At 32.4% G+C, this 20388-nt stretch overlaps 1 protein-coding gene across 3 annotated transcripts in view; it reads left to right on the top strand.

Annotated features, from left to right (window-relative positions):
* The window catches only part of Ube2e3 (ubiquitin conjugating enzyme E2 E3), an 87795-nt gene that overhangs the window by 2694 nt on the left and 64713 nt on the right, over positions 1 to 20388 (top strand). For all 3 annotated transcript variants that reach the window (XM_076865775.1, XM_076865774.2, XM_076865777.1), the window contains exon 3: positions 907 to 957. In XM_076865775.1, coding sequence (XP_076721890.1) covers positions 907 to 957 — 51 coding nt within the window. The remainder of the gene's footprint in view (positions 1 to 906; positions 958 to 20388) is intronic.

The following is a 20388-nucleotide window of genomic DNA, read 5'->3' as shown; positions in this document are numbered from 1 at the left end:
TAGTGTTGATATTTTGTTGATTTTCATTCATCTCAACTAAAGAAAAAAATATAAACTGATCAACTTATGCATTTTATAGTGACATATGTTCTTATTTTTCTATAGATTTTCACCATCCTATCATTAATCAAACACTAATAAACTTGAGAATATTATATTGAATAGCAGCAGTCTTTGCAATAATTTAAAATTCTTCTCAGTTTGTTGTAATGTTGTGGAGAGTAACATTAAACAAGTTTTGAAAACATTTTAAATTTCAAGAAAATCAGAGAAATGCTCTTTTTCTCCTTACCTCACGGCTATACATCTGATCCTCTTTCCTCTGAGATTATTAAATTTATGTGCTGTACCTAAGATCAGAGAAAACAAATGGTTAAATAAGATTGCCAAAATAGTCCTTGGAAGTTTTTCATTGGTAAAGATATTTGTAAATTTTAAACTTTTTTTAAACAGACAAAATATTGGCAAAACTGTTAATGTGCTCTTGTGGTAGCTTGCTAATTTTTACCACAGTAAAAGTGGCTTGAAGTCATTGTCAAATATTCTAGTGCTTTCCCTCCTCCCTTTTTGTCTCATTTGCATATAAGCTTGAAAAGAGAATTTCTTTGGTAAAAAGTGTTTTAAAATAGATTTTATATCCTTTGCTGAGTAGTAGTGGAGGACTTTCTCAAATCAGGTGTAAATGACTTACCTATTTGCAGTAGCAAGTGAGAAAAAAAGCTGCAAAGTTTCTGTTAAGGGATTTGGGTTATGCCTCTGAGAACAAAGAGGAAGCAGCCATGTTAGCATTACTGAAGGCAAAGCCAGCCTTGCATTTAACTGCATGGTGGTAGAGGGCAGTGTAATTCCCCGGTTATTCTGTAGACTATCTCAAATCCTTTTTGTCTGTTCTCATTTCACTAACAGAATTCAGAAGGAGCTAGCTGAAATAACCCTTGATCCTCCTCCTAACTGCAGGTAAGAAATAAATTTTGTTGTTTTGATTTCTAAATTGTGGAAAGATATCAGGAGATGAATGTATTGTCCTTGTATATATGTGCAGCAGAAGAGGCTAGCTAGCTATGCTTCCTTACAGCTTTGCAAGTGCATTAAACAAAAATTGCCTAGGTGAATTAAATAAAATTGGGAGAAAAATACTCTTTAGCATGTATCATACATTCTGGACTTATGAATATACTGTTTTTGTTCTTCTTGCTGAGATTAATTTGAATGGTGCTGATTTCTCTGTTTTATTTCTGTGGGATGTATTTATTCACAAGTATTTTGTAGAAACTTGTAAAATTTCAAGCTTTAAAGTTATTGCTTGTGTGCAATCTGAACTGACCTTCCAAATTTAGAAATTGCTGAATGTGATGTTACAAAATGTAAATGCAGTAAACAGGAGTATAGTTGTTTGTGTTTGATTTATTCAGTAACTTGCCTTAAGGACAAATTTTATGTGTTAAGCTAATGGTTTTAGTTGTTATTTTCTAGAAAACACATTGTTGGAATTATTTACGTTTTAAGCAAATGTCCTAATGACTTGGGAAAATTCTTAATAAGCAGTAAATGAATTGGAATTGTGGGAAGAATTACTTTCAGTGGAACTCAGAATAATTTAAGATTGATTGGCATAAGTTGTATTAAAAGTTGCTGGTTGATGATTTTTCTCATTTTTTTCATTTGCGTCTTACATAGTATTCTGTTTATGGTTTGAATGGTGACTGTATGGTTGACAGAATTCATCAGATTTAGAAAGTAGTATTATAAATAATTTGCATAGAAGTATGTGCTCAAAAATGAGAGGGGAAGGGATGCTAGAATTAAGGCAGTGTTGTGGTTTGATATAAAAATATTTTGGTGTCTAAGCTGTGTTTTTGCTACAAATTGTGATTTGCTCCTGTTGATCAGAACCATCTCCAAAGTCTGCTTGAGACAAAATAAGGCATAATCCATTTGTTTCTTATTGTGTGTGTTAACCAGATCCTCAGATAAGGTGATCTGATCCTGATTTATCCAGTGACTTAACAGTTTTGCTTATATTTGTAGTCAGAACCATTTCAGTTCAAAAAGGAGACGTGAGTGTGAACTAATTATAAACAGAATGATATGTCAGATCTCAAAATATTACTTAAGAGGTATATGACATTTAATAAATGCTTTTAAAATTGTGTTTTTCACCATTTTAGCATAGTTATTAGAAAATTCAAAGTTACTTGCATTATATTTTTGCTGAACACTATTGCTTTAGAGAAGAAGTAAATCAGTATTTCCTTCTAGCCTTCTAAATGGTGTGTCAAATCTGTAGCCATTTAAGGAGGTCAAGTTAAATTTGCTCTGTGGAAGAATCACTTAACTTGCAGAGTGTATTCTGATAATTCCCATTATGAAAGATGTAGAGATCTATCAATTTAAAACTCACATGTCTTAAAATTGCATGTAAGGTCAAACATTTTTAAAGGTTTCTGTTGATTTTCTGCAAATGGCTTAAACCAGTATATGAGCATACATCTAGAGAGCACAGTAGACATATTGAATGCCCTCAGAGCAATAATGTACTGGTGCATTTGCTGAAGAAATCTGCTTTACGAGTTTAACCCAGGACTGTTTTCACAAGGTCACAGAATTATTTTAGAAGGAATAGAATCTTTCTGTGCAATAGAAAGTTAATTTTCACTTATTGTATATTTTTCTCTTTATATACCAGATTTCATTTAAGTTCATGAAATAATGCTTAACATTTAGTGATTTAACTAGTGAAGCAGTGAAACTTGGGCTTTTTTGTGCACAATAACATAGATTACTTATCTCTATTTTCCTCTGTCACAGTCTTTGGTGACTGTTGGCTATTGCAAATGACATATATTAAGTTCTCTAGTTCTTTAATATCTGAGTTTCTTTGTGGATGTGTAAGTGATTCAGGAAAAAACAAATGTAAAATACAAGTTTCTCAGGAAATTAGAAGTTGTTTCTTACTACTTTGGGGAGAGACTTTTTTCCATATACCTCATGTGTAAAATAATCTAGATGCTTTTGTGTGTATTTGGATTCTTTTGGGTAGAAGGTTTAGTTCTTGTAATTTTGATAGAAAAGCCTAAATTTATACTGTGTTTTTCCTTTTGTGTCAGATAATCCAATAGATTGTAGTATTAGTATTACATAGCAGTGTAAATGAGAGTTTTAGCTCTATGGTAGTTGTATTATTTAGATTTGTTAATTTATGCTATAATTAAAAATGGGTTTCCACAATCATAAATACGTTTAAGATTTGTGGGTTAATATTACCTGAGACCTTTGAAACTTAATACTTTCTACTTTCATATGTAGTTATTTAATCAGATTCCCTTATGGTTTTGGGTATGTTTGTGTGTGTGTGTGTGTGTGTGTGTGTGTGTGTGTATAAACTTGTCAAAGTATGTGACGGTGTTAATTCTTCCTCAGGGAAGAAATGTAAAGTATATCTGGGTACATTCAGGAAAATGTTGAATGAAATACAGGAAAACCAAAATTATTTGTACTAGGGTTATTTTTCTTAAATCCCTTCCTTTGTTTTAATCAATAAAGTATTCTTTAGTTACATAATTAGGTCTAATATACACATCCAGGGTGGTCTTTGGGTAGATGTCATTGTCAGATTAAATGTATGACTTTAAAGATGTTTGATTATATGTCAATAGGAGTATTTCTTTTCATAAAAAAAAAGGTTGATAAAGATGTCATTTCTAATGATTTGATGGTATTTTATGTTTTAAATATCAGAGGGCTGTGTGCCAATGCATCTTAAACACAGGGATATAATATATTTTTTTTGGTTTAAATTTATACTCTACATCCTTTATTTTAGATTAAGGTATAAAAAAAAATCAATTCACCTGTGAGTGTAAAGGAAAATTGTTATGAACATTTTCCTATCTTTATTTTAGAGAAAGTTATAGACAAGAATTGTTTAGTAATGTGTTGACATTTATGTTCTATTTCTCAAAGGGTATCCTTCCTTGTCCACTTATAGTCAGCACTTGTGTAAATAGCAAAAGTTTAGAAAGGTGCTGGATTTCTAACTTAACCCTGAATTTCTTTTCCTGTATGAGAGGGTACAAATATGTACTCCTAAATATTAATGGGTTTGGACTGAATCTATTTTTAAAAAGATATTCAGGGATATTTGTAAATCATTTTTGGATGAGGGAAAGGCCTTATTGGGGGGGTGGATATTACAGTTTCAAGTATATATGAATAATATGTAGACTAGCAAAATATGAAATCAGTTACTATAATACTTGCTAATTTTGTTAACTTGATTTAAAAAAAAAAGACAAAGAAGAAGCATAAGTTCTAAAACAGAAGTTGGCAACCCTTAACTTGCACATAAGACTAATTTTCTGAGGATGAACTGTACGTGTTTCTGAGGTTGCCATGTCTCACCATTGTCCAGTTTAGATTAGAACTTTGCTACTTAAAGGGTGATCTGCAGACCAGCAGCATCTGCATCACAGGTGTGATTGTTAAAACTTAGAATGTTGCTTTCCTCTAACCTGAAGTACTGAGTCAGAAACTGAATTTAATAGGATTGCCAACTGCATTGTGTGTGTATTAAAGTTTGAAAAATCCTGCCTCTGAAGCAAGACTGTTCAGAGCCATACTGTGCCACTTCTGGCATGTCATTTTATATAAGTTATGGAATATTTTTGTCCTTCAGTTCCCCCAGTTGTAAAATGAAGATTAAAATGATCTCCCCATTGTAGAGTTGTTGTGAGGATGAAATGAATATGTTGAAAGTTTTGTTAACCGCATAAATTGGATCCCTAAAGTAGACACAGCATGATAAAAGTAGGCGAGGCAGTTTAGCAGCATGCCCTCACTCTTGCTGGTATTTGCTCCAGTGCATCAACATCCTACTGTAGGAATAATTTCATCTTAATTCATCATCTAATTATTGAGTACATATCAAGCAGTTTGTTTTTAATGTAAGCAGGTTTTTTTAAACTTGAGTTAAACCAGAAAATTGGCCTAAAAGTGTTGGTCATAGATGAACAAATACTATTTCTCTTCCAAAAAATATGCGTAAGCCCTTGATACTTAAAAAAGGGGGCTGGGGCTGTAGCTCAGTGATAGAGCGCTTGCCTAAATGCATGAGGCACTGGGTTTGATCTTAAGCATCACATAAAAATAAAACAACAAATAAAATAAATACATTCTGTCCATCTACAACTACAAAAAAATTTTTTTCAGAATACTGTGACTATGACTACCCAGTAAAGTATAATAAAAATTTTTAGATAGTGGTTTTAGTTAATGTCTCCCCCCCTTTAAATGTCCCAATTTAAGAGTTTGTGATTTTATTGAGAATGCAGTAATATCAGTATTTGTAAAATTTAAACTCATAATGGTATAGTTTGCCAGTTACTTCAACATAATGTGTAATTCCAGGCAAAACAGTGAGTTTGAATCAGAAAAATTATCAAATAACTCATATTCTTTATTTTTTTCATAATTGTGGTAGTTAATATTGTTCATTCAGAGATTATTTAGCTATCGTTTCTATTTGCTTATAAGAAATAATTGATAATTACAGGAATCCTAATTATTTCTCCCATATATACCAGTGCAGCGGTAGGACTCAGTACCGTTGAATGGCTAAAAACATTTTTCCAAAGGGGGGAGTGATTGAAAATAATATCTCCCCCACCCAAAGGTCACATTTTTATTAGATGTCTATTGTGTTCAGTGCAGATAATGTAAGGAGAAAGTGGGTGAAAACCTTGGGTTCTTTTTAAAAAGCTAAATGGCTATTTCACAGTTACATGTAGCAAATTGTTATTTTCCTTTCTGCAAGTAAATGATTGGTACCTTATTCTCTCCCTGAATGTGTTGCTGTAATAGCAAATAGATGATGTTTAGTTATAAGGAAAATCAACAAGTCTTGCTTAGAGTACAAGGGCATTCAGATTGAAATGGGAAAACTTTTTCTTTTCTCCTCTTTTCCACAAATATGATATAACAAAACTACTTGTAGAACTGCAGGCATATAAAGTGATGATTTCTTTCTTTCCATATTTCTTTCCACAAGAATCATGGTCGGGCATTTCATTAGAATTTAAACGATGAATGTCTTTAAACTTTTAATCTTTCTTTTGCATCTGGATGTTTTTTGCCTCTTCCCCAACATTCATAGTCTAGGAGATAGTTGACAATACCTGGAGACATTTTGCTTTTTAAAACTTGAGGAAAGGGATCTAGTCCATAAAGTCAGGGATGCTGTTGCATACCCTAGTACACAACAAAGAATTGTCTAAAGGAACAGCAGTAGTGCTGAGGTTGAAAAACCCTGCTTTGGAAATTTGTTCCTATACTTTGCCCTCTGAATTTTTGAATAGTTTGATTTTGACTTTTTTCCTGTTTTATTAATGTTGTCTGCTTAATACTTTAACCAATATCTTCATTTGAGCTGGTATCCCATGTTATATTTTACGTATATCATTATTGTCTGGTATGTGTTATTTTTTATGTAGAACCACAAGAATGGCTAACATGAATCCCTGCTACATTTATGGCTTTTTAAGGCCATAAATTATTATAACAACATTTTAATTGTTTTCGGGTCTTCTACCAGTTTAATAATACCTCTGGGTGATCTAGCTGTAGGCTGATTGTTTCTATTATGTTCTACTAGGAATACTGAAGTAACATCAAAGGGAAATACCATTGGAAAAATCAAAATTCAAGTCTTACATTGAATTATACACTAGTTAGAAAGCCATGCTCTTCATTTGGTTTTTATTTTCATCACTACTAGGACAATACAGAGGTTACTTGCATTCTGTATTCAAAAGTCCACAATCTTTATTTCAAACTCTTCGGGGGCCAGATGTGTTTCAGAATTGTTCTGTTGCAGAAATTTTCAGGTTTTAGAAAGGTCTTATAATGTGATTGTTTTATTTTATGTAAGATCTTCTCCTGAAGCACTTCATAATCAAACTTTAATATTTCTTCATCAAAAATTTATGAATATTCATACCAAGTGTGATAAATAGAAACTATAGATAGTTTCAGGTTAGTTTGTACTGGTGTTGCTATCAAGTTATTTTGTGCTAGCCTTAATTAAAAAAAAAAAAAAAACCTGATTTTCAGAGCTTTTGGGATTTCAACATTGTATGGATAAGTATTATAGCCCCTTCCCATTTCTGTACAGCAATCATTGATTGCAACTATGACTCATGGTGAGAGGATATTTTAGAGTCTTGCTTTGCTTCCTTTTCACCTGTTTCCTAATAGCTGATTCCAGTTTCTCAGTTGTTATTTTTAGATCATTGCTTTTTGTTTTGCTTTTTTTTTTTTTTTTTTTTATAACTTGTATGCTTAATTAAAGCAAATTTTAGACTTGGGGTTTTAGAGTTCTTTCCTGTTAAGGTGAAACTATCAGTTTTTCTATAAGTTCTGTGTATGTTGAATTACTTTTCTACTTGGCTTTTGAAATATTTGTCTTTTTTGTTCTGTTCATTCTAGATACACAAAATTAAACAGAAAGGAAGATATCCTTTAACACTTAAACATAAAACATGTCATTTTTATGTGTGTATTTTGTCAGATAGCATTTAAGTACAATTAGACTGTAAAAGGAGATGTTAAATTTTGCTAGTGTTATGATTATAAATAACCCTAGAAGGGCTAGTGGCTCAACATGTAAAGGTTCATTTCTAATTCATATGAAATCTACTGTGCATCCAGGGAGTCCTCTGGGTAACTCTACCACAAGGTAACTCAGATCCATGCTGCTTAATTTCTCTAAGCTCTGCCACTTGGAGCATGTTTCCAGGCAAGAGAGTTGGAGGGTCATATGCCAAATTCAGTGCTTTGGTCTGGAAATAGGCATGAATTAGTCACACGGCCAAGATAACTAAAAGGTGGCTAAAAATTTGTGGGAGAATATGGGTATTCAGTGAGAGATCAATTTCTGTGCCACAAAGGATATATAGTTTCATGAATAGGTGACTTTTACTCTCACTTTAAGAGTAAAAGGAAATGTTGGGACATGGTGGTGTATACCTGTAATCCCAGTGGTTCTGGAGGCTTAGGCAGGAGGATCACAAGTTCAAAGCCAACCTCAGCAATTCAGCGAGGACCTAAAAGCAACTTAGTGAGACCCTGTCTCAAAATTTAAAAAGGCTGGGAAATTGGTTCAGTGGTTAAGCACCCCTGGGTTCAATCTCTGGTACCAAAAAAAAAAAAAAAAGGGAGGGGGGTAATAGAGTACTAGTCTGGTGCTGTACTAGGTGCCACAGTACACCAACCTGTTAATATGATATTTTGTTTAATTCTGAAAGCAAATGTATGAAGTAAATATCTTTAGTTTTGTTTAGATTTCAAAACTGAATCTGAGAGTTGTTCAAAACCTTGCAAAATGTCATTATATAGTACATACATATGAGAGATGCAGGACATAAATTTAGGTTTACTTTAGATATAAAAGTAATCATTTTTGCTTTAATACAGTACTATTTAAAAAGCCTGGTAAAAGCATTCAGAATTAATTATAGGCCTGTGGTTACATGCTTAGTTTAAGTATATCCCATTGTTTGCTTATCTTGAAGCATCCAAAATACAGTTCCATGGCTTTAGCATCTGGCATGGCCCAGTGGTGAGTTGAGGAAAGAAGAAAGCATACTTATCTGGTTTTGGGGTGGTATCCCTTCTTACTTTTTTCCCCTATTCAGAAGCATTTTTTTTTTTTTTCCGGGGGCATTCCCCAAGTTGTTAGCTATTTTGTTCTCTTTCCTTATAAGGACAGAGGAAAGGGATTGAACATGATTATAGTGGAAAAAGTAAATCTTTGTTTTCTGACTTGAAGTTATTTGTGTATAGCTGTCTTGTGGGCAACAAAAGCCCACAAGAAAATTAACCTCCGTTTTTTTTTTTTTTTTCTGGGTAATTGTGAAACCTTCCATATCTATCAGTTTTGAAGATGGAAAAACTTTGCAGATAATAAATTCTGTGCTTTATGAGGGAAAGCATAAAATCACAGAATTTTAGGAGAATTTTAAAAGTTGGAATCTCAGAAACTTTGTGCATGTGTTAAATCTTTTAATACTGACCTGACTTTTTGCAGAAATTTAGTCCCTTTTAACTTTATCTTGTTTTATATAGTTTTATAGTCTAAATATTGGTGTTTGCTAATCTTGTGATTTTATAAACAGGTTATACTCAGATATTGGGATTTTTTTTTTTTTTTTCTAACAAGTCTCTTTGTGAGAGGAGCTGGATTTCTTACCAAAAGTTACCCAATGTTCTCAGGGTGATCTGTCATGTTTAGATAGCTCATTTTAGATTGTTAAAACTCATGACTTTTATGAATCAATTCTGTGCCTTGGATAGTGTTTAAATGCCGTATTAAAATTAAATTCTAAGGCCTTGAGACTTTTGTCTCTTTTTATATTTTATCAGTTTTATAAGGGTGTATGTAAACAGTATAAACTTATTTTTACCACTTCTTTTGGATTTGATAGCAAGTAGCAATTAACCTTAAGAGTAATATCATTAACTCAGGTTAGATTTCTAGGGTTATTAAAGTTTTTAAAATCCTATTCCCTTCTTTTTGGTTCTTGGCATAGATAATAACTGTTTTAATTTTATGGTTATTTGCAACAACTGAGACTTTGAAAGGAATCAGGATATTGAAGTGCTTATTTATCGTCTGAGGTTTAGTCTGCTTCTTCTGGAGGGATTCTGACCAATGTCATGTCATTCAAAGTTTCTTTGCTGTTTCAGTGTCCCAGAGCAAATATACTTTGTCATTCTGTTTAACTTCCAGCTTGTCTGGGGAAAAATAAAGACATCTCTAGTCCGAAATTGCTTTTGGGAGTATAGCTCCACATCTTTTGCTCTGAATGAAAGACCTAGGGAAACATGAATTTTGTTCCTTTTTCTTTTCTTTTCTTTTCCTTATAAATCATCATGATGATCCTCCCTTTATGTCCATGTGTCTCACTTTTTATAAACACTGTTCATTCCCTTTCTGAAGGTGATTATTTGTAGTTTCTCCATTTAAAATCTTATAGGTCCTTTACAAATGGATCATTTTTTACATCAAATTTTAGTAAGTCAAGAATCCATTTATTCAGAGTCCCCAAGAGAAGGAATCTCAGAATATTGTGGCTACATATTTTTTATGGCTTCCTATTGCTTTCTGTGGTCTTCTCAATTTAAACAATAGCAACAACAAATACAGAGGGCACCAAAAGGCATTGACTTTATTATTTTATTTTTGCTTCACACTAGTTTCTAAGGGTATTGGGTTATTTATTGTATTTTATATATATATATATACACACACACACATAACATACACACACACACACACACACACACACACACACACACACATATATGCTTGTACTTAATTTAATTTACCTGGAATCATGGTGCGGTAAACTCTGGAATTTTTTTTTTTGAGAGAGAGAGAGAGAGAGAGAGAGAGAGAATTTTTTAATATTTATTTTTCGGCGGACACAACATCTTTGTTTGTATGTGGTGCTGAGGATCCAACCCGGGCTGCGTGCATGCCAGGTGAGCGTGCTACCGCTTGAGCTACATCCCCAACCCCGAATTTGAATACTTTGAATACAAAATTAAAGGCATATGATATATGTGGAATTCGATGGCAGTTTTAACTAGTATACCTTTAGTTTTTGGGCTGGGATTGTGGCTCAGCGTAGAGCGCTTACCTAGCACATTGGAGACCCTGGGTTTGATCCTCAGCACCTAATAAAAATAAACAAAATACTTTTAGTTTTCTTCATTTTATTTACACCAGCATCTTCAAAAATTTTTTAAAGATATTTTGTTTTATCTTTCTAAATGCTTAATCTCCCTCTTTCAGTTAGAGGACTTTGCCAAGAATATTCATTTTGTTCTTTTTTAAACCCTAAAATAAACTTGTTACAAAATGATCACTTTTCCTTCCTGCTGAAATTTATTAAATTTTTCAGTTATCTTTTTATTATGGAGAAATTGGAATATATAAGAAGAAAAAAGACTAGTATGAGGAATTCCCATGTAGCCTTCACCCTGTGGTAGTTACCATTCTTTTTTTTTTTTTTTAATTAATTTTTATTGTAGGTTGTTCAAAACATTACATAGTTCTTGATATATCATATTTCACACTTTGATTCAAGTTGGATATGAGCTCCCATTTTTACCCCATATACAGATTGCAGAATCACATCAGTTGCACAACCATTGATTTACATATTGCCATTCTGGTGTCTGTTGTATTCTGCTGCCTTTCCTATCCTCTACTATCCTCCCTCCCCCCTCCCCTCCCCTCTTCTCTCTCTACCCCCTCTACTGTAATTCATTTCTCCCCCTTATATTTTTCCTCCTTTCCCCTCACTTCCTCTTGTATGTAATTTTGTATACCCCTGAGGGTCTCCTTCCATTTACATGCAATTTCCCTTCTCTTTCCCTTTCCCTCCCACCCCTCATCCCTGTTTAATGTTAATCTTCTTCTCATGCTCTTCATCCCTACTCTGTTCTTAGTTACTCTCCTTATATCAAAGAAGACATTTGGCATTTGTTTTTAAGGGATTGGCTAGCTTCACTTAGCATAATCTGCTTTAATGCCATCCATTTCCCTCCAAAATCAAGAAATGACAAAATCATAGTTACCATTCTTTGACTAATATCATTTCATTTATATCCCTATGCATTTCATCCTTCCCTATTACATTGAAGCACTTCTCATTATTTCATCTGTATTTTTAAAGATGTAGATATTTCAGTGTACATTTTCAAAAGGTAAAAAACTGCTTTTAACTTAACTACATTGTCATTAACATACTTGGAAATTTTACTGTAGTTTGTCATTGTTGAAATTTGCAGATGTCTAAGGAGTGTCTTTTCTCCTCCTAAACTTATTTGAATCAGGATCCAAATAAAGTAGATATGTTGTGATAGGTTCCTATTACTTTCATATCGTCTAATTTGTAAGCTCCTCTCAATTTCTTTTTCTTTTTTTTTTTTTTAAACTTGTATTTTGAAGAAATTGGGCTGATTCCTACAGTCTTTATTTTGCTTTTTGGATTCCTGTGGTATAATATCTTTTTTTGTCCTCAGTATTTCTTGTAAATTTGAGACCTCAAATGACTTGATCAAATTCAGGCTGAATTTTCTACTTTTTCTTTCGTATTTTGACAGAACTTCTTCATAGGTGGTACTGTGCTTTTTTGTCAGGAGACATCTAGAACTTGGCCATGTTTTAATGTTAGCAGTCATTGGATATATCTCTAAAGAGAAACTTACATTCATCTTCTCTTCAGTTACTCAAGGCTATAAGTTATACAGTAAAAGGCAGAATAAGTGTATAATTCTTTTTCTTAACACTTTTTTCTTTTTCAAAATAATTTGTTGATTTTTTTTATCCCTTTTCAGAATTAACTCATATTTGTTGTATTTCAGTCTGTTGTAGTATTTGAGCTCATTACCATTATTTCTCTTATATATTGAATACATTTTAAGTTAAATTACTTTGCTTTGGGAACCCTTAGATATAAAGAAATTGCCTGGATACATTTAGTGGTAGAATAATGCAAATGAATGCGTTCAACTTAACTATTCCCCTAAGTATTATTTTAAAAACTAAATATTTATTAAAGCTATTGTTAACATTTGACATACTCCTAACCACTTCTTTGTCATTTGTAGGGAAATAATTAAGTTCTTAGCATTAGGATACCTAAAATATTTTCACTGAACCTAGAGTTTGAATTAAACTGAAGCAGTGGGTTAAAGTAGAGGGCAAACTTTAGTAGAATCAAATTATCACAAGAATTGAATTAAAAAGTTCACCCTCTTGTTATCTATAAGGAAAGCACCTTTCTTTGTATGCTCAGTGTAGTGGGGTACCTTAGGCTTTGTAGGCTAGATTTTACTTTGCTTTGGGAGATACTGAATATCCTTGGACCTTTCTGCCTCTATGTGTTGTGGCTACCAATCCCTGTCACCCCACCAATTTCTCAATATCTGGGATGGGGAAATTTACACTTGAAAATTACATTTGAAAATTACTGATCTAGATTCCACATTGTTGTGATAAACTAAATTTGTATAGCATTGTTTTGAGAAAGCTAAGATAACTTGTAGTAGATTTTTAATGTGAAGTCTATCATGGCCAAATTTTCCTTATTTTTTTTTTTCACTATTAATGCAAAAGTACATTTCCTTCCCTCCAGCATTTTTGCCTAACTCCCTTTACTCTGAAATCTCAAAGTAGGATTGAACTTTGTGCATGAGCTTAACATGTATGTATGAATACATTCTCAAGAAAAAAAAATGTGACTTTGTGTATTCCTTTGGTCTTCTTATTATTAGTGAATATTATTTTATTTTTTATAGGAAAGTATGGGTTCTTGATAGGATTTTTCTGTTATCTCATTACCTCAACTGTGTTTTCCTTTTCTTTTATTTCTAATCTCTGATTCTTAACCTCTTCTGTGTTCTAAGAGGTATTTTTAAAGCCTGCTTAATTTTTGTCCTATCTTCTCCCCTTGTTATCCCCTATTTGGCTTTCCATTTACTTTTAGTCTGTTTAGATGTTTGCATGTATGTATCTCATCAGTTCTCCACTTTTTTGTCTTCTGTTTCTCTCATCTTTTTATAATCTGGCTTTTCTTCATCTGTTTATTCTGAAAGGTCATTTGGCAATCTTTGTTGTCAATATTTCGTTCATATGACATATCTTAATTTCTTTTGGGAACCCACCTTCTTATTTCTCTTTGGCTTCAACTTCTTTTTTGATGTTCCAGAAATGTCTTTTTTCTTCTCTTCACTTTTTAGTATTTAGTGTTTCCTCCTATAATAGGTACTACTATATATATGGTATCTGTTCCCCCCTCCCCCTCCATCCTTGTGTCTTTTATCTCTTTTTATTGCTTGGTACGCATCACCTTGCATCACAGCTGCCTTTTGATTATAGAATTTTCTCAGAATCTCAGTGGTTATCTATCAAAATATTCTGCATTTTGCTCTTAACAACCCTTATTTTTTATCTTCCATTATGTATAAAAGGACTGTGCTCTATTGAAAGTTTCCCACCCTCTGGGTATAGCTTAGGTTTTCTGGGCTGTGCATCTTTGTTTCTCTTCTCTCATTGCTTATAATAGCTTTTATCTTTCAAACCAGAGTGATCCTTTAAGGCTTATTTTATCCTATATCTGGTTGCAAAGACTTTCCTTCATATTCCTTTTGAGAGACTTGTGCATTTAATTCATGTCCTTAGGACTTCTGGTCATCTTTCCTTTTTACCCAACTGAACAAGGTGCTAGAACTGGGTAGATCTCATATTCTTTATATTTTCAGTTCTTAGTATAATGTCCTTGAATTAAATTTGAAAATACTTTAAGTCAAAACTTAGTTGAGGCTGGCACCAAGAACCCTGCTTTTATATCTGTTATCTTCATGTAAATATTAAAAGTATGTATTTCCACTTTCAAATATACCTCAGTTTGTATAATAATTATTGGATCACCTTTCTCTGATGCCAAAATGGTGGTTTTCTTATTGGTCTTGGTGAATCAAGAGATCTTTTCAATCCTCAATTATCCAAACCAGAGATTATGATTTAGTAGGCCAAGTATGGCCTGAGAATGTGCCTTAAGAAGGATATCTTAAGATTTAAGTACAAGTGCTTCTCTTATTCTTTGAAAAATAGTACTCTGAGACTTATTGTCTTGGTTGACATGGGGAGAGTGAAGAAGGTGCATGGGCAAATGAATTTACTGTTTATCCTTTAAAGCTAGATTAAGATTGTGTTTCTTTCCTGATTTTAATGGCTGTTTCTTAACCAAAGCACCCTCCTGTACTTGCTTGGATCATAACACAGAAAGCTATTGGTGGTAGTGGAGGCAGTAGTAGTAGTAGTGTGTGTAGCCTGTGCTAAACATTAAAGTTGTATAACCTTGTATGTGTGTTTAATGATTTAATGAGACCATGAAATTTTAGTGTGAACAACTGAAAATAGAAGTAAATTGAAACCTAGTATAATGCAACTTTAGAGGAAGATGAGTGAACTCAGCACCGTTTACCTCTAAATCTCACTAACATGTTTTTGACCACAAATCTCTTAACAGCTAAATAATCTGGAGATGATATATTTGAAAACATGAATCAGATTATTTGTAAAAAACACTTTTTTTTCATTTTATAGTTGATATGTTAAATAGTTTTCCTCATAGATTTAGGATGTCTTAAACTTCAAAGTGTTAGATATTTCCTATGTTTTATTTGAGAACATTAAAAAAATGGAAAATTACAAGTATCTAATCTCACTGAACAAGACTACTGAAATGGTAAAACAAATAGAATTCATTTATTCTACAAAGGGAAGTTTCGTTGTAACACTGCTAAGAATGACAGTTTATAGTATTCTGAGATAACAATATGCTGAAGAAGAGAAATTGTTGAGCATTTTAACAAATATCACAATACCATAAAGAACCATCAAATGGATATTTTATCCATTCATCATTTGTTGTCATTTGGGTTATTTTTATACTTGGGTTACTGTGAATAGTAGTGTTATGAACATTTGTTTGAGTATTCCTTTGGGGTAACCAGCATTACTGTTCCTAGCAGTGGTACTGCCATGTCAGACAGCAAATACTCAGTTTAACTTTATGAACACTGAACTTCTTTTCACAAAGGCTATATCATTTTAATTTACTGCCAACAGTGTAGGAGGGTTCCATTTTGTCTCCATCCTTAACATGTCTTTTTTGTTTTCCATGTTTTTCATTATAGTCATCCTTATGTGTGAAGTTGCATCTCATTGTGGTTTTAATTTTGCATTCCAGTATTAACTAGAGATGTTTGGCATCATTTGATATATTTTAACTGACAGTTCAAACATAGAAGGGAATTTTTTTCCTAATTATGCTTCCCTTTAACAACAACAGAAGCAACAACAAAAGCCAATGTTCTTTGTATTAAAAGTACATGTGAATAGTTCTTTTAAATTCTTGGGGGGAAAGGTGGGTATGCCCCATTATGGTTACACAATGACTGATTATAATGCAGAGTTTGAAAAAGGAAAGATAAAGACAGGTGAAGGTAGCCCCTCACCCCCTAAAATCATAATAAAAATTTCTAGAACATAAAACTGTTCTAAAATCCAGGACATCTAAATGACTCAGATAAAGGGCTTTGGAGTTGGATAAATTTGAGTTGAAGTCCAGCTTCACAATTGAATAACTGAAAACTTGAGCAAGTAATATATCTTTTCTGACACTCAGGAATGTGGGTAATAATCCTATTTCATCTTTTCTGAAGTGTATTAGATAGTACATGCCTGGTAAATGCAACACATAATGTTAAATAGTAGTTATGATATGGGAAAATAAATAGGAATGTTTATGAAAGAACATGAAAAATGAAGTATTAAAACCGAATTACAGGGTTGGGGTTGTGGCTCTGTGGCAGAGTGCTTGCCTCAAAAATGTAAGGCACTGGGTTAGATCCTCAGCACCACATAAAAATAAACAAAATAAACATTATTGTGTCCATGTATAACTAAAAAATGTTTAAAAAATAGATAAAATCAATTATAATACAAAGCTTTATTTTAAAAAGTGGTTCTGGCCCACAAATAGCAGTAATCAGTAGGACAGAATAAAAAATATCACATGATACTATAACTGTTTCTCTGGTAAAACTTAAAACCTTTGTGTTTAGTAGCTGTCTTTTGCATTTTTTATTTTCAGCATCTAGTCTAGTTTCTAGCACCTAGTGAATACATGTTAAACACCCATTAAAGTAGATTTTTAAAACATAGGGTTAAGATTATTTATTAAATAAAATTGAGATAAATGAGTAGTGATTTAAAACATTGTTTTTTTCTTTTTAATTATTTTTTAGTTGTAGTTGGACACAAGACCTTTATTTTATATTTTTTGTGGTGCTCAGGATCGAACCCAGGGCCTCACCTATACTAGGGAGTGCTCTACCACTGAGCCACAACCCCAGCCAAGACATTGTTAATTAGAACTTTTATAATGTAAACTCAGGTGGATGAAAATCTTTTGTATTATAAAAATTCAAGCTATTGGACAATGTAGAAAAAGGGAAATATCAGATACTATGCATTATTGGTTGGTTTCAAAACATTCATGTTGTACAACTCCAGGGGGTGCCATTCACCTTGCTCTGTGCTGTGTTGAGCAGAGTGCAGTGGGAATGGTGCTTGCTGGAGTTGTGCATTTTGGTAGTTGTGATTAAACCCTGAAGAATAACTGTATTTCAGAATCCCAAAGCACATTATGAAGGATATGATTGAAATTCTGTTATGTAAAGTAAGAACTTTTGTGCTTTGTAAAGAACAACATTTTAAACACAGAAAAAATGTTTACATGAACATTACAAAGAATATGTAGTATGCATAAAGAATTTAACTTATCTGTAATAAAAACATCAGGATTTACTGATTGGATGAAGGGTAATAAAGTCACAGGAACTGTTACAAAAATTATAAACAACTTTGGAAGGATTTTACTCCTTGGACTACTTAAAAAACCTTATTGAAAGCTTTGAACCAACTCTTTAGAAAAATACTTAAAAGTTGGCTACAACTTTCAAGTTGTAGAGTTTTCTAAGTATGAATTATTACATTTAACATAAATTAGTGTGAGAAAATGAAGCAAGGTAAAATATATCACTTATGTAAGAAAGGTAGGAGAGAAATGCCAGCAAAGCCTCCATGAACTTGAGAGTTTTGATTTTGAAAGTAGAATTTTAAGAATCCATATGGCTGGGGAAAATAAATATTATGGTTTGTTTTGAGTCAGAGAAGTCATCCCTCTCCCTCAATGTGAATGTGTAGGGTGGGAGAACAAATAATAGAAATCCAATGGAAGAGACAGTTTAGAGAAAGCACAAAGGGAGGAATAGGCAGAAAAGTGGAGGGGAAAATAAATAAAGAAGATTAGAAATCTGAAGTGACCTACTAAAGAGGTCTCTTAAAACTAACAGTAAGGATCCTGTCAGGAAGGGCCATAGGAAATCTTTACAAGGTATTGAAAAGAAGAATTAATTTAGAAGGTAACAAGTTATCTTATAACTTGACTTGTGGTGGTTAGAGAGACTTGGGTAACTGAAAAATGGGTGATTGAGGAAGGATGACAATCTGGATGCAGATCACCTTTCAAATCTGTTAATATAGTATTTTCAAATCTGGTTGAGGCAATTTAAAATTTTTTTCCCCTCTAATAAGAGTGCTATCCTATTAAATATTTAGTGACTATAAAAAAAAGTGTATGTCTCTTTATGTTTTAATAATGGAAATTTACTAAGCTGTACCTTTCTAGCTATTGCACATGGATCCAAAGTCTTAAATATCACAAGTGTCAGACATTATAGTATCATAGATGCTCTGTTGGGATTAGCTGGAAATGCATGTAACCTTTCATATCTAGCATGTATTTACTGGTTAGTAAAGAAAGTTTTAGGGATTAGGTTGACTTTATGCTTGGTGTCTACCAGTCACCCCTTTACTTAAAAATGAGTTTTTGTTTTAATGCAAATGCATATCATTTGTTGGTCTTCTGACCTATATTCAAGTATTACTTATATTTATAAATGTTTATATTGCCTACTGCTGTTAGCAAAACATTTTAAGAAGTTGTATGAAAATATATGAAAAGGTTAATAAATACAGAGTTTTAAAAAGGCAGGCATCTATCAATTCACAGAACTTCTTTTTTAAGACTAATTTAGGAATGATTTCAAATGATGGACATGCTCTAAGGTTGTAGATTTATATGCCATGATTTAGAAAAGTGCAAATATAATGCAAGCCACATAGGTAAATTTCAATTTTCTTTCAATTTTAATTTCCATTAAAAATTAAATAAATGTGAAATAAATTTTGATATTTTAAAGTCAGATATTCAGAATGACTGCTTTCAACAAATAATATAAAAATTAGTGACATTTTTATTTTTTGGTACAAAATATCTTTGAAATCTAATGTATATTTATAGTCAGCAACACGTTTCAGTTCAGAATAGCCAGTTTTTAAGGCTTAAAATAGAAGTAAAACAGTGGCTACTCTATTAGAATGTTTGCCCTGTGTTCTTCCACCTATCATGGTTTATTATTTCCTCTTACCTCTTTTATTGTGTAGATTTCAAGAACTGGGACACCTCAGTTTGTATAAGGAAAATTAACAATCCTTGGCTAGAGGTAAAGTTAACAGTCTAAAGATATGATTAGTTTCTGTTTTTTTTTTTTTTTGGATTGCATTTAATTTAGCATCCTAATGTCATAAATATTTTTGCTGTTTTTGAACACTAAATTTGAATATTAAAATTTTTGTAAGTTTTTTTGTTTTGTACATAATATATAACCAAACGAGACTGATTTTCAAGGCCTCAAGTGTTGTACATTTTAATTACCATATGCTTTTTTTTTTTTTTTTTTTTTGAGAGAATCTTTTTTGTAGATGGACACAACACAATGCCTTTATTTTTATGTGGTGCTGAGAATCGAACCCGGGTCTCGAGCGCACTAGGCGAGCGCTCTACCGCTGAGCCACAATCCCAGCCCAACCATATGCTTTTTTAAATGTGATTTTGACAAGTATGTTAATTGTTATCTGTTGGTATCCATTTGAATATAAATTTTAAGTACATTATTGTTGAGCATGCTAGGTACTCTTATAGGTAATTTATATTATCAGTTCTCCCAGGAAGATATTATTATCATAATTTTAGAAAGAACAATAAGTCTTTGAGAAATTATATATCTAGTCTAAAGCCACTGATAAGTGATGGAAGTAGGATTCTTGCTCAGGTCTGTCTGATTGGAAGATGGGGCTCTTCATCAAATTGCCTGAAATGTTGTGATAGAATCAGATGTAAATGTGTATGTGGAGAACTGTGTTTATGAGGTTAGGATGGAGAGTTAAGGAAAATTTAATAACTGTGAAGTTAATTATTTTAGCACAATACTTTGCTTTTCTCTGCACTTTCCTTTGTATTATACAAGAGTTTGAAATTAATTGGCTTAAAACATCTTTTAAGAACTTAAAATAATCACTTTTGAAGTTAGAGTTGAAGCCAGTAGTACTGTGTAGTAGTTGGAAAACTCAATAATATGCTAATATTTTAAATCTCTTATTTGTATACAAAAACTTTACATAATTAGCTGTAACTTAAACAATACGATTATGTTAACCCATTGAGTTGTAAGCTTTAAGCTCTGTAGATATTGCAGTGAAATGGATACAGGTGCATTAAGATAGGCTGGAATTCATAATCTAGAGTTTATATATCCGTTATTATCATTAATAATGAAAATCCAGATTGTCCTATAAATAGAGCAATTGGATAATATATGTCTCTTTTGCAAATATAAACTATATTATAA

Source organism: Callospermophilus lateralis, chromosome 9 (genome assembly GCF_048772815.1).
Source record: "Callospermophilus lateralis isolate mCalLat2 chromosome 9, mCalLat2.hap1, whole genome shotgun sequence".
Lineage (NCBI taxonomy): Eukaryota > Metazoa > Chordata > Mammalia > Rodentia > Sciuridae > Callospermophilus > Callospermophilus lateralis.
The sequence above is the reverse complement of the archived record's forward strand: the minus strand, read 5'-3'. Positions and strand labels throughout refer to the sequence as shown.